This window comes from Condylura cristata, unplaced genomic scaffold, assembly GCF_000260355.1.
Source record: "Condylura cristata isolate star-nosed mole 26May11 unplaced genomic scaffold, ConCri1.0 scaffold00005, whole genome shotgun sequence".
NCBI lineage: Eukaryota > Metazoa > Chordata > Mammalia > Eulipotyphla > Talpidae > Condylura > Condylura cristata.
This window is the reverse complement of record NW_004567106.1, coordinates 51,317,645-51,330,300: the sequence shown is the minus strand read 5'-3', so window position 1 is coordinate 51,330,300 and position 12,656 is coordinate 51,317,645. Positions and strand designations below refer to the sequence as shown.

The 12,656-nt window shown below is 39.7% G+C and overlaps 1 protein-coding gene across 2 annotated transcripts in view; it reads right to left on the bottom strand.

Moving 5' to 3' along the window:
- CAV1 (caveolin 1, caveolae protein, 22kDa) overlaps positions 1-8,709 on the bottom strand; it is a 34,617-nt gene extending 25,908 nt beyond the window's left edge. The window contains exons 1-2 of one of the 2 annotated variants that reach the window (XM_004676966.1): positions 8,412-8,709; positions 6,927-7,091 (exon numbers count right to left, since the gene is read on the bottom strand). In XM_004676966.1, the coding sequence (XP_004677023.1) occupies positions 6,927-7,091; positions 8,412-8,675 (429 nt within the window). In that variant the 5' untranslated portion in view covers positions 8,676-8,709. Of the gene's footprint in view, positions 1-6,926; positions 7,092-7,628; positions 7,937-8,411 lie in introns of those variants that run through there. The other variant, XM_012721000.1, reaches the window with a different exon arrangement.
- Between the last annotated feature and the right edge of the window lie 3,947 nt (positions 8,710-12,656).

The window sequence follows — 12,656 nt, the reverse complement described above, 5'->3', positions numbered from 1 at the left end:
CCACTCTGTCTCTGGTGAATCCTCTCACCCTCCGCATCTCTGGCCTGTACCCCAGTTCTATATGAATAAATAAATAAATCTTTAAAAAAAAAAAAGTTCCTCTGGGCAGATCAGTACTAACTGGTCCGTATGCAACCTCTTGAACATATAACTACCTCATTTCTAGGTCACCTTGAGGCTCTAAGCTTTGAGTTGGTGGTAAGCCCATTGTCTCTAGGGATGGAGGCCCATTGAACAAGGTTGATTTGGGAACCCTCCACGTATTTCAACATTCAGGCAGGGTTTAAGATGACCAAAGCCTCAGACATTCTTTTGCTGGAGAGAATTTCTATGATTACAGAGTGTGACTAGTCTTTTCTTTTAGGTAGAAACAACTAAGATAAAGTAATCTTTATGCAGACCTTGTGGATACTTATATCTAAACCAGACTTCACAATATAATTAGCTAGGGAGCTTTGGAGAATACAGATCCTTAGGTCCTACCCCTAGATATTCAAACTTAGTAGATCTTGGATGGGCCCAGACATATGTATTATAAAAAATTCTTCTGGTAATTCTCATGTCCATTTTTGGATTTTTTAGAGAGACTACAAGGTTCTTTTTAGAACCATATTAGGCTGGAAATTTCAAATTTTCAATAGGATGACTAGGATTTAAGAACTCTTATGGAGAAAAAGAATGTTAGTGAAAAGCTCTTAATTTAATCACAGTCTTTATAGAATCCAAACAAGTGTCAATTGTTTAAAAAATGTATATTCCTTATTTTGCTAACCCATGTTTTTTGAAACAGAAACAACTCAAGACTTGTCAAACGAGGTGTTTTCTGAACTAAATCCTCAAGTTACAGTCTTAGCAGAGAATAGACATTGGTAAAGGAATCCTAGAAAAAAAAAATCTGCAAGAAAACGATGAGAGAGTCAATGAGATAGCAATAAACTCTGTGTGAGCAGTGAACCTATCCAGCTTGTTCTGTCTTGTAGCCCCAAGCACATGATAGTAGATACACTGTAATCATTTACTGAAAGCTGAATGGCCTGCAATGAGATGGGAAAGAGCAATAATTGAACATGACATATATATTTTTTTAGTGTTAGGGATTTTGAAGTATTGATACATAAAATAACTCACTAAAATGCTTTTGGGGTTGGTGTTCTTTAACTTTTATTAACCAAAAAAAGTTTGCTCTCTATTTATAAGCTCAACTCTCAGGGACTACTGAGAAAGAGAAATCTATTTCCCTGACACAATCCACTCCTCTTTCCTTTTTTTGCAGAGTTCCATGCCAATTGGACTAGATACTTTCTTGTTGAAGGAGACCATGATAGCATTAAGTCATGTTGAAGTCAAAAGTGATCCAATTAGTATGTATATGCATTCTTTTGACTGAAGAAAAATAATTTTGTGTTGGTGCATATTTGGAATCAATACATTCAAATTTTGGAGGAGAAAGTAACAATTGTCACAAGAATATGTTTTCATATGTTGGCACAGTACTTTTTCCACTCTATCAAGGCACCTCTGAGAACATATGCTTTAGGTATATTTCTAGGAACTGATGATTCCTTTTTTAGAAATTTCTTTAAAAGAGGTATAGGATGTAAATCTTCCACTCAGGCCATAGAGTACAGAAAACAATATACATACAAGGTCCAGAGTATCGAAGAAAGAGTGTATTTCTAGGCATCAACCACCTCTGTATGAAAATGCCAGTCCTACCATTTTTCCCACTACAAACCCAAACCCAACTGCAACTTATAAGAGAATTATAAAAGGGGTCAGAACCCCACAGGTCAATGCATACAGTCCTATTCTAGGGATCAGCTTTCTCTGGCCATTTTATCACAGAAAATTTATGTTGAAACTAGGGCTAGCTAAAATGCAGTTTCATTTGAAAAGAAATATCTGTTATTTTATGGACTTGAGTAGGCAGGATGCATAAGCAGGTGGTTTTTGAAATTACTGGAGTTTACAGATGCTGCTTGCTATTGCAGCTGTTATTACTTTAAGCCCCTTTAAAATGCAGCCAATACTGTGTTAATGGGAAGAATAACTTGTATCATGAGCTTTTTCCTAACTGAAGGATATTTAGTGAATCTTATCTTAAATTTTAATAAATAATATGAAATTTTGTTCATTAAGAACCAAAGTTGGCTTAATTCCTCAATGTTTTTTGACTACCTTAGACATGAAGAAAAATGCTGTATTTTAATAATCATTTAAAATGTATATCAATGCTGGCTAAACTTGAAAGAATTTCAGATGCTTATAAACAAATAAATAATAATAATCCCCATTTTATAATTTTCTTGACTCAGAAATGTGAGAATAACTTCCCTGCAAATATGATTACGATGTTCTCTTATAAGATGGGGATTCTGAATTTCATGCATGATCTCATACGCGGCAGAATATCAATCACCATCTTGTGAAACTATCTCCCAAACAAACCAACAAGATTGATGCCAGTTCCTACAGAAGTGACTATTAACATGGTGCCGAATGTTTTGAGGCAATATGAGCTTTTAAATCTTATTCTTTGACTATATAGAAGTGTATTTCATATATATATATATATATATATATATATATATATATATATATATGAAATACACATAAAAGTAGACATCATCATTATGTTGCTATTAATCATCAATCACTCTAGAATGCTTGGAAGGTATCACAGAGACATTAGGCTGTTATTTTGAAACTAAATTGATCTGATTAACATGTGAATACCTCTTCTTTATTACCAAAGAAAATTTTGCATCTTTGCATATTTAAGTGTCATTACATTCAAGTTATAGAATATAACGTTACAAATGCATATTTTTATTTTCCATCAAAGATCTCTCAGATGTCCTGATTTGTCTCAGAACTAATCTCAGAGTCAGTCAGCTTAACTCACTTGTACCCTCATGACAATAGTCTCTGAGAATCACATAATCTTCCCTATTTTTCCCTTATAATTCATCTTGAAATATCTCTTTGGATGGTAACCATGTGAAAATATGGATGCATCTTCTAACTTTCTCTTAATGTTATTATAGAGGAATTGGAGTATATCCTGGTAACCATTTTGTTTCTCATCCAAATTCTAAGATTCTGTCATTATGTGCTTAAGTGGTTCTAACCCCAGGGCTACTGTCCTTTTCATTTCCTGTCTGGACCACAATATTTTTACATCTTAACTCTTCTTTGTTCACTCAGTCTGGCTACCTTTTATCACATGCAATATTTTAAACAGTCATCTTCGAGAAAGCCCTCCTTTATCATGCTGGATGTCTTTTCCGGTTTCTCAGTGCTGACATGATGAATTCCAAGTGTATGAGTGTGGATAGAGGACTCTGCGACCTGCGAATGATCAGTTTTTAAAATCTTTATGACATACCACTCTGCTCTGGACTCACTAATTCCATCAAATGGGTTACTAAACCTTCTGGCTCATGCTCTGTGTGATATATTCCTACCCTCATGCCTGGCTCATTCACAGTGTCCTCCTATACTTTTCTCAGCTACTTGAATCCCATCTGTCTTTCATGATCGAACTCAGATTCTATCTCCTTCATACCATTCTCTATTCCACTATCTATAATGCAGTTTTCTCATCGCATCCTGTTGCCCATATCATAATAGGACCTCTCACTGCTTAATATCCATATCACTCATTTAAAAAATTTATTAAGGAATAATGATTGCTACCATTAATTGTATATACATTTGAAGTATAAAATGTGACTATTTGATATATATTTATATTGTAGAATTATTATCAAAATCAAGATAAGTAATAATCACTTTTTAAAAACCATCTTATTATGTAATGAATATTCAATACTACTGACTTTTGATTTATTATTGTATAATTTGTCCTATTTCCAAAATGATGATGCTAAGGCTTACAATAGAGATCACAAAAAAACAGCAAGGCAGTTAAAAAGAAGGTGAAAATATAAAACAATGTGGGAGAGAATAAATTACATTGACTAATGAAACTGAAAACTTAGCTATGTTTTTCCTGCAGTCAAAGCAAAAACTGACCAGTTAGCTACCATTTGACAGTGACTTACTATTGTGATGTTGTGTGTGTATTTAAAAAAAAAACAACTTTTCAATCTAAATGCATCTCTTCTCACTAACTTTAATCTTTGTCAATAGTAGGACTAATTTAGGAATTACCCTTTGTACTATGTAGAAGTATAAAGTCTAGTGAGAGTGTTAAATAAAGGAATTGATTGATGAATCAATAGATTTTTGATGGATAATAAACTTTAGCTATTTTTTTAATCAAAGAAGTAGAAATAAATAATGAGCATATGAATGAAAATGTAAACATAAGACATAAGAATTTCAGAGGGAGAAAAAAGGGTCTAAGATGGTGACTATTTCAATTAAGGGGACATCTTAAAAAACATTCTTAACCTATTCTTATTTGGATAAATGTTTATACAGAGATTTCATTGTAAGGGAGCCAATAAACACTGAGTAAGATTGTAAATCTATTTTACTGGAACCAAATAGTATAATCTAATTTATGTCATTATCACTAGGCTAATACTCTGCCTTCTTGAAACATAAACTCATGGTATACCCAGCTTCTGAGTTTTCTTTCCCTCCCTAAATTACTTTTTTTATGAGACTGTAAAGATACTGTGATGTTCCTTACACAGTAGATTGGGGTTCATCTCTTCCCCATCTAGAGTTTTTTTTATTAACTTGGTTTGAGGACCTTAAAATGCAGGGAACACTCCAGTCTGGTCCAATGGCAACGTTCATGATGAAATGATGTGTATCTGTATTGTTGGACACTATAGCCACTAGCCTCAAATGTTAAGAACCTGGAATGTGACTAGCATGACTGAGTGACTGCATTTGTTATTAATCACTTGAAATTTAAAGTGAAATAGTCATGAGTGGTTAGTGCTTACAGAGCAGCTTCCACAGAGCTGCTTGCTTTTAGAACAGACTTCCCTTCTCTGATCTGGCTCCTTTAAGAATAGATTCAGTTGACCACTGCTTCCTTATTATGGTGTGAAATTTCAAACTACTATACATTAGTCTTTATTATTTTAGTATGTCTATGTTATCAAAAATAAAATTTTGGGAAAATTATTTTTTACTGTCAAGGTAAGGTGGAGTTTCTGTTTCTTATCATTATGTTTGTGTTTGGACTAATAAATAATGGCACTTTTGGGGGCAGTATTTGCATTGGTTGTCTGGGTCGTTATCAGCTGGGCTTTCTCATAATTCTTCTCTGAAAGTCAGTCCAACCAATCTTCAGATTTTCTGTCTGACTGGCGTGTTTTGTTCATAAGAACAAGTGGGTGGGGCCTGCCTTCGCTAGGCCAGTGGAATCTTGCTCTGACTATTCCTTTAGTTTCTTTAATATGAGGATCTCCACACTTGCTCTTTGAAATGCTGTTTTGTAAACTGCTATTTCCTCTAAGCCTGTTATGCTTTTTTTCCATCTGTGTTGAAGTCTCTTTTCCCAGTGGGGCCTTTCTTTCTCAACTTAATCATGCCATGTGTGGAGACCCACATCCACATTACAGGCCTCTCTGACTCATCCCAGGAGGTTTATTTGCTCCAGGAATCCCACTCACACTACATGGAACAACAGGGAGGCTCCAATGAAGCCAGCTCTTTCTGAAATCTTTTCCTGAACCCTCACCTTCTTGTCCAAAACCACTTGAGAAGAGAAAGAAGCAAAAATACCTTTCCTCCTTTAATGTTTTTAGTAAATAGTTTTTAGCATTTCTGATTTCATGCTTATAAGATATTTGTTTTTGCTGCTTTTAAATATCTGGCTAGTAGAAAAACCTGCCAATGCTCCAGTTTTCCTTTTTCCTCTACCAGCAAGCCAAGAGAGTAAATTCTGTCAGTTATATTTTCCTTTCAGTTACAGATTAAATTGTTCCCCCATTTTGAAATATATTATTTATAAGTGTGCACAGACTCTGAATATCTATAGCTCCTCCCATCCAGAGATAGAAGGCAGTGTGGGTGGAAATTGCTCATCTGATGGACTTGTTGCTCTGAGGTTGTATAGAACTGGGTCTTCACACTGTAATCTTTGAGGCTTGTACTTTCCTTGGCCCTCCAGTCCCTCAAAGAAAACTCTTTGCCAAGGATGGCTCAGGCCCATGATTTCCCAATCCAGAGGGATTCAGACAATAAATCCCTCTGACTTGATTTGCTAAGAGGGCCAAAGTTGAACAACATAATAATAAAAATCTAACCAAAGAGTCATAAGTTTGATCAACAATAGGTTGCATTAACCTATTTTATTCTCACCAAAAACATTCTGAAATTAGAAAAAGGAATGCCAATCTGAACGAAACCTTTAGCTTAGGGAAAACTGAGGCAGGAATCCACTAAAGAAGCGACTTTCCACCCTTAGCTACAAGTGCCTGTGGGAGGGATCAAGAAGTTGCATACATTTGCTTAGTGGTGCACAACTGCCATGTGTTTTCAGTTAAAATACACTTTATGTATGCACATTCGCAGTATACACGCGGTATACATGTATACATGTGTATACTTATTTTCAATCTAAAACACATCTTCTTCATTATCTTAATTTTAGCTGGGGGAATCTGCCCCTGTGTATTTGACTCCCATCTTTGGCACAAATGATCTTTCAGCTTTAATTCTATGCGAAACAGGGCACCATATTTCAGTACACTTTCAACTGAAATCATTCACTAGGAGAAAAGTGAAGTTATACGAACTCTTGCAAAACTTAAGTTAGTGAAATTCCTGCTAAATTAACCAGCGGGAGGGACCAGAGGAGATGTGACATTTTTGATGAAGCTATCTGTGGCAAAGACAGAAAAAGCTGTACAGGCTGTTTGCCAAAAGAAGGTTGTCCCGGCCCTGACAGCGAGCCCTCGGGGGACATCCCTTCCTCACTAGCCACTTCAGCTTACCTTGACCACGTCGTCGTTGAGATGCTTGGGATCGCGGTTCACCAGGTCAATCTCCTTGGTGTGAGCGTCGTACATTTGCTTCTCGTTCATCTCCTCTGCCATTGCCTTGTTGTTGGGCTTGTAGATGTTGCCCTGTTCCCGGATGGGAACAGTGTAGAGATGTCCCTACGAAGGGCGGACGACCAAGAGAGGGAGGGTGGCACCGGCAGTGGGAAGAAAATTTCAAAAAAGAAAAACAAGTGATCAGAAGTCAACCCGGTAGCGGAGCAAAACTCGAGACTCAAAATCGCGCTAACCGCTTCGGCGGCGGTGGCTCCGCGCACAGTAAACTCCTTGGCGCCGCAAGCTTTTTAAGAGGATCTAGAAGAGGACACCACACCCCTCGGTACCAGGCAGGGAGCTTCTGCCTCCCCCGCCTGCCGCCAGGGGTCAGGGCAAACCCCGGCGCGCGGTTCGCGGCAGCCCCCGCCGCGTTCACGCCCTACGGGCTGCGCCGCGCTGAGACCCTGGTTAGGAATGGGACCAGACCTCTGATTTCTCTCCCTATGGGTTCTTCGCCGCACCACTCTCGTCTCTGTTGCTTCGCCTGCTTCATTTTCCCTTCCCCGGCCTCGTGTCCCTTCCACAGTATTCCATGATCACTTCAGTTTTATTTCCCGACCATGGAATATTCCCTGCCTTCTGACTGCATCTTCCTTTTACCTGCTTGTGTCTCCCCAGACCTCTTTATCCCTCGCAGCTCTTCTCACCCGTGTTGTGGTTACAGTTCCTCCCTACCCTTGTCTGGGCAGAGCTATGTCAGCTGCACAACTCTCCAGACCCACTCATGTCATTCCAAGCCTTCCTGCCTGTGCATAACGGCTGTGCTTGGAAAATCGAAGTCTAGATTAAAGCCCAACACCCAGCTGGTGGTAGCAGTTTAGGGGCGGAGGAAGGGAAGATCTGCCCCTCTCCAAATGCCCCTGCCAGGCGCCGAGTTTCTGCGAGAGTTCTTGAGGTGACCCAAGAGTTTTGGAAAGTGCAAACAAGACGCGCGCTGTTGTCCCAGTCAGCCGGTCCAAGCGCCTGGCGGGGGAGTCGCGGTGACCGTCCCCAGGATTTCGGGTGAATGACCTTCCACCCTGCGCTCCAGCTCCCCGCCTCCCAGCCGGAAGGGACCAGACCATGGGGATCCTGCAAAAAAAATAAAAAAACAGCACCCCAACCCATGCAGGAATAAGTCCTCTCTTCGCAGACCCAACTTAAGATCCTGACACCCCTCTTCCACGTTTCTCTAGCCTAGGAGACCCTTTCCACAGAAACATTCCTGTCCCCTCTTCACCTCCCCGCCCAAGCCCATTCCTCCGCAAGGCCGGCACAAGAGGAGTGCTCCGAAGTGGAGAGAGGGCTGGGGCAAGAAAAACAGCCGGAATATTTGGAGTGGGAGATAGCAGAAATAGGCACACTTTAGCGCCCTAGGACCGGCGCGTACCCACCCAAGCCTACCTCGGAGTCTACGTATTTGCCCCCAGACATGCTGGCGGGAGGCTGGTTGAAGGCTTGTGAGGAGATTTCCCCGGGCAGTGATTTAAGGGAACTGAGGAAGGAAGATCTTGTATTGTATGGAGGTGGTGGTGGAGGGGGTGAAAAGGGGGGCGGGAGCACTGGCGGGGGGCGGTGGCGGCTGGGAGGGAGCCTCCTGGCCGCCTGCCAACGGTTTGTTCTGCTCGGGGTTGGCTGGGACGTGAGCTGCGCCGGGTCTAGGCACATCCCCAAGGTTCTGGCAGCAGAGGGCGGGGAGAGCCCGCAGGCTGCAAAAAGTACGAAAGTGGTTCACCGGTGCTGGGCTGCTTGGGCAGATGTTTTAAACCTGGGGCAGTAGTTTCCCAGCTATGAATTTCTAAGAGGCGTCCAGGAGAGAGCAAAATTTTTCCAAGTGTATCATCCCAGCCGGGATAGTAAGTGGTAGGGGAAGCCCAGGTTTCTGCAAAGACGCCTAGTATGGGCTTCCAGCTTCAGAAAGAGTTATGCACTGTTATAAGTCGTTTCTTCCCATGTTCTATTGCTACCTAAGGTACAACTATCTCCCATTTGGTAGCAAAGATTATATATGTAATATCTCCTCCTCCTAGAACTTTTAGGTGCTTTTAACAGAAATCCATGTGTTTGTGTGTGGTGTGTTTTGGTGACAATCGCTTGCATCTTCCGTGCACAGACTTGGAGAATTTAACATCTCCTAACACTCCTGAAATATCTCCCAAGAGCTTTGAAATAAGAAATGTAAATGTTAAACTTTTCTATAACTTTATTACTGACTTTTTCTGTAAGAATATTCACGACAACAGATTATGTCATGTTTACAAGATGCATATAATATTTATAGCTGTAGAAATATTTAACTGGGAGCTTCAAATTCACTAGATAAAATTATTTAAAAAAATGCATTGAGAGCCCTCCCTGGTGGCCAGCGGGTTAAAGCACAGCACTAAGAAGCTAAAGCCACTTTCGCATGAGTTCGATTCCCGCCTGCCCCGGAGGTGATCACATGGCGAGGCAGACCTTTCCTGACCCGCCCGCTGCTCCCCTCAGCAGTGTACTTCGTCGATCTGCCTGTTCTGTTCCCCACTCTGTCTCTGGTGAAGCCTCTCACCGCCCCTGAGCCTCTGGCCTGTACCCCAGTTCTGTATGCACAAATAAATCTTTAAAAAAAAATGCATTGACTGTGAGACTTAACTTTTTTACTACTTGACTAGAATGTAAAAAATTGTTAGCAATTAAAATATTTATCTCTTCTGAATTGTGTATTTTCTCTATACCTTATTATAATGCAGCCCTGGACAAGATAAACAATAATCATTTTATTTTTGGGTTTTGATAAGTCAGGAAATGCACTATCCAAAAATGTGAAAGATATTTTACCTAATAACTAAAGGGACAGAGATTAAATTAAAGATAATGGCAGTTTAGAAAGAAAAAAAATGGTGTAGTGTAAAAAAAGAGGAGAACTAGAATACTGAGAACTTAGGGTTGATTATATAGTCAGAATCATGAAAATATAAAAAAAGATCTATAAAGGAGAGGCTATTGTTGAAAGAGGCAGTTTGATTTCCAAAATAATAAGAAAATCAGTTTCAACTGGGTAATGATGAAAGTGAAAATGTCACAAATGTTAGAATGACTTAAATTATACTAGTCACTCATTAGAATATTAAAGAATGTCCAGAAGTTTTTTTTTTTTTTAATTTTGCCAAGTTGCTTTTCTAAATTCTTTCAACGACTTTGTTAATGAACATGATATGGTAAAAGGGACAGGGTTTCAATGTGTTTTATAGAGCTCAGTTTATTTCTAATGATTGCTAAAAGATTGTTGTTCATTTACACCTTCCTTTATAAGTGTTGGCTGCAAAGCAGTTGGGGTTATGTTCTATGGAAAAATGTGAAAACCATTTCCCATCTATTGTGACTCAGTCCTCAGCTGCGATGAGTAATCTTGACTATGAAAAAAGTCAACAGGAACAGGGAGACAGCATGTCCTGCATTCCAGCAAGGAATGGACTTTCTGGGGAGGCCTGTGAGTGAATGCTTAACTAGTGTTCAAAGAAAGGAAAGCAACTTCCCTGGGGAAGTCCATGCCCAAGTTGAATCAACAACACAGGGAATCATAATGATCAGTGAAGCGTTGTCAATGCCAAAAAATGAATTCCTAATGAGAGGAGAAACCACAAACTCTTCTTTTAACCTGCCTCAACAAGAACCTGGCACCAAAGATAAACATCTTATTCTGGTTATAATAGCTTGGAGAATTGGCTCCAACTTTATGGGATATAAAGAAAAGGATGAAGAAGAACATTGTTAGTATAGGACAAAACTTGAAATGAGTAGATGATATAAAAAGCTGAAGTGTTTTATTTGGTACCCACAAAGATAACATCAGGCTTAGAGGCAAGTGAATAACTTTCTCCAAATCATTTACTAAAAACTGGATAAATGATGATGTATTTGTTCTCTATTATTTAAATAACTTTAAAGATCAGCTGATGCATTACATGTTACTAAAAATAACAGAACTAAAATGGACAATCATCATTCAGACTAACCATATTAGAGATGAGGAACCTAAGATTTAAATATGTGAAAGAACTTTTATGGGGAATGAAATATTTTTAAGTTGCTAAGTTACTGTAACACCTGTTAGCAACTTAGATAACATGGGATTCTGGAGTAGTCTAGTGAGGTCTTACTCAGAGCAACATTGTGAGGGTGGTTGCTTTTTTGTGTGTTCACTCTACTTCTTTATACCCTTCTTTATACCCTTACTCCCTGGCAGCAATCTACCCTCCAACCTTTCCCCCAACCTTTTCTCCTCCATATTCTTCTTATTATTCCAACACAATTGGGTCTCTTACTCTCAGCTGATCTCAGTTAATTCCCACTCTAGGATCATGAATCTAAGGTTTGATCACTTATAATAGTATCAAAATTTTCAGAAGCAGTCATCTTCCCAACATCTGTCAAAACTCAGAAGCCTAAAACTGGCCAAATATGCCTTTTGGATGATTTTAGAAAGAGGAATATAATTTATGTAATAATAGGGATTATCACTAGGTGTGATACAAAAACAATGAATTAATAACATGGCAGAACCATTCAGTTGTCATTCCAGATTTGGATCACAGTTCTAGAGTTGTATCTTAGAGTCTTCATAGCTTGGTGCTGGATCTTTTGGAGTTTGGGTGAGGTTAGGTGAATGAAGGGTGAGAGAGGAACGGTATGCTTTAGGGCAGTGACTACGTGCAAGTACATGGAGATCAGTATTTTTACAATTTCTCTGTTCAGTTTAATTCATTCTCATTTTCACCACTATCATCTTCCTTTTGTTCCCTATTCACTACTATCTTCTGAGTTCCTTTGAAATATTCCTCCCAGAAATACCATCCTGTCTTCCATTCCTTTCATTTTCTACATGGAAAGAAAGAGCTTTCTAGGCGAAGACTTGCCTCATCACTGCCACCTTCCTATTCCTGTTCTAGTTTGAAGTCTCCATTAGAATCTTCCCTTGGTTTAGGCCTTTCCATTTTTTTTAAAGATTTATTTTATTCATTCACACAGAACTAGGGTACAGGCCAGAGATGCGGAGGGTGAAAGGATTCACCAGGGACAGAGTGGGGAGCAGAGCAGGCAGATCGACAAGGTACACTGCTGAGGGGAGCAGCGGGCTGGCCAGGAGAGGTCTGCCGCGCCATGTGGATCTCCTCCAGGGCAGGCAGGGATCGAACTCATGCGGAAGTGCCTTAAGCTTCTTAGTGCACTGCTTTAACCCGCTGCGCCACCAGGGAGGCCTAGGCCTTTCCATTTTTTTTAAAAAAGATTTATTTATTTATGCATTCAGAACTGGGGTACAGGGCACAGGTGCAAGGTTGGTGAGAGGATTCACCAGAGACAGAGTGGGGAGCAGAACAGGCAGATGGAGGAAATACTCTGCTGAGGGGAGCAGCAGGTAGGTCAAGAGAGGTCTGCCGAAATCTCCGGGTTGGAGATCGAATTCATGCTGAAGTGGCTTTCGCTTTTTAATGCTGTGCTTTCACCTGCTGCACCACCAGGGAGGGCCTCCATTTTCGAGTATGGAAAATTAATTTTCTTAAAAAATGAAAAAGGATTTCCATTCTTATGTCTAGGTCTTTAATCCACTTCGAGTTGATTTTTGTGACTGGAGTGAGGCAATGATCTAGTTTCATTTTTTTGCATGTAGCT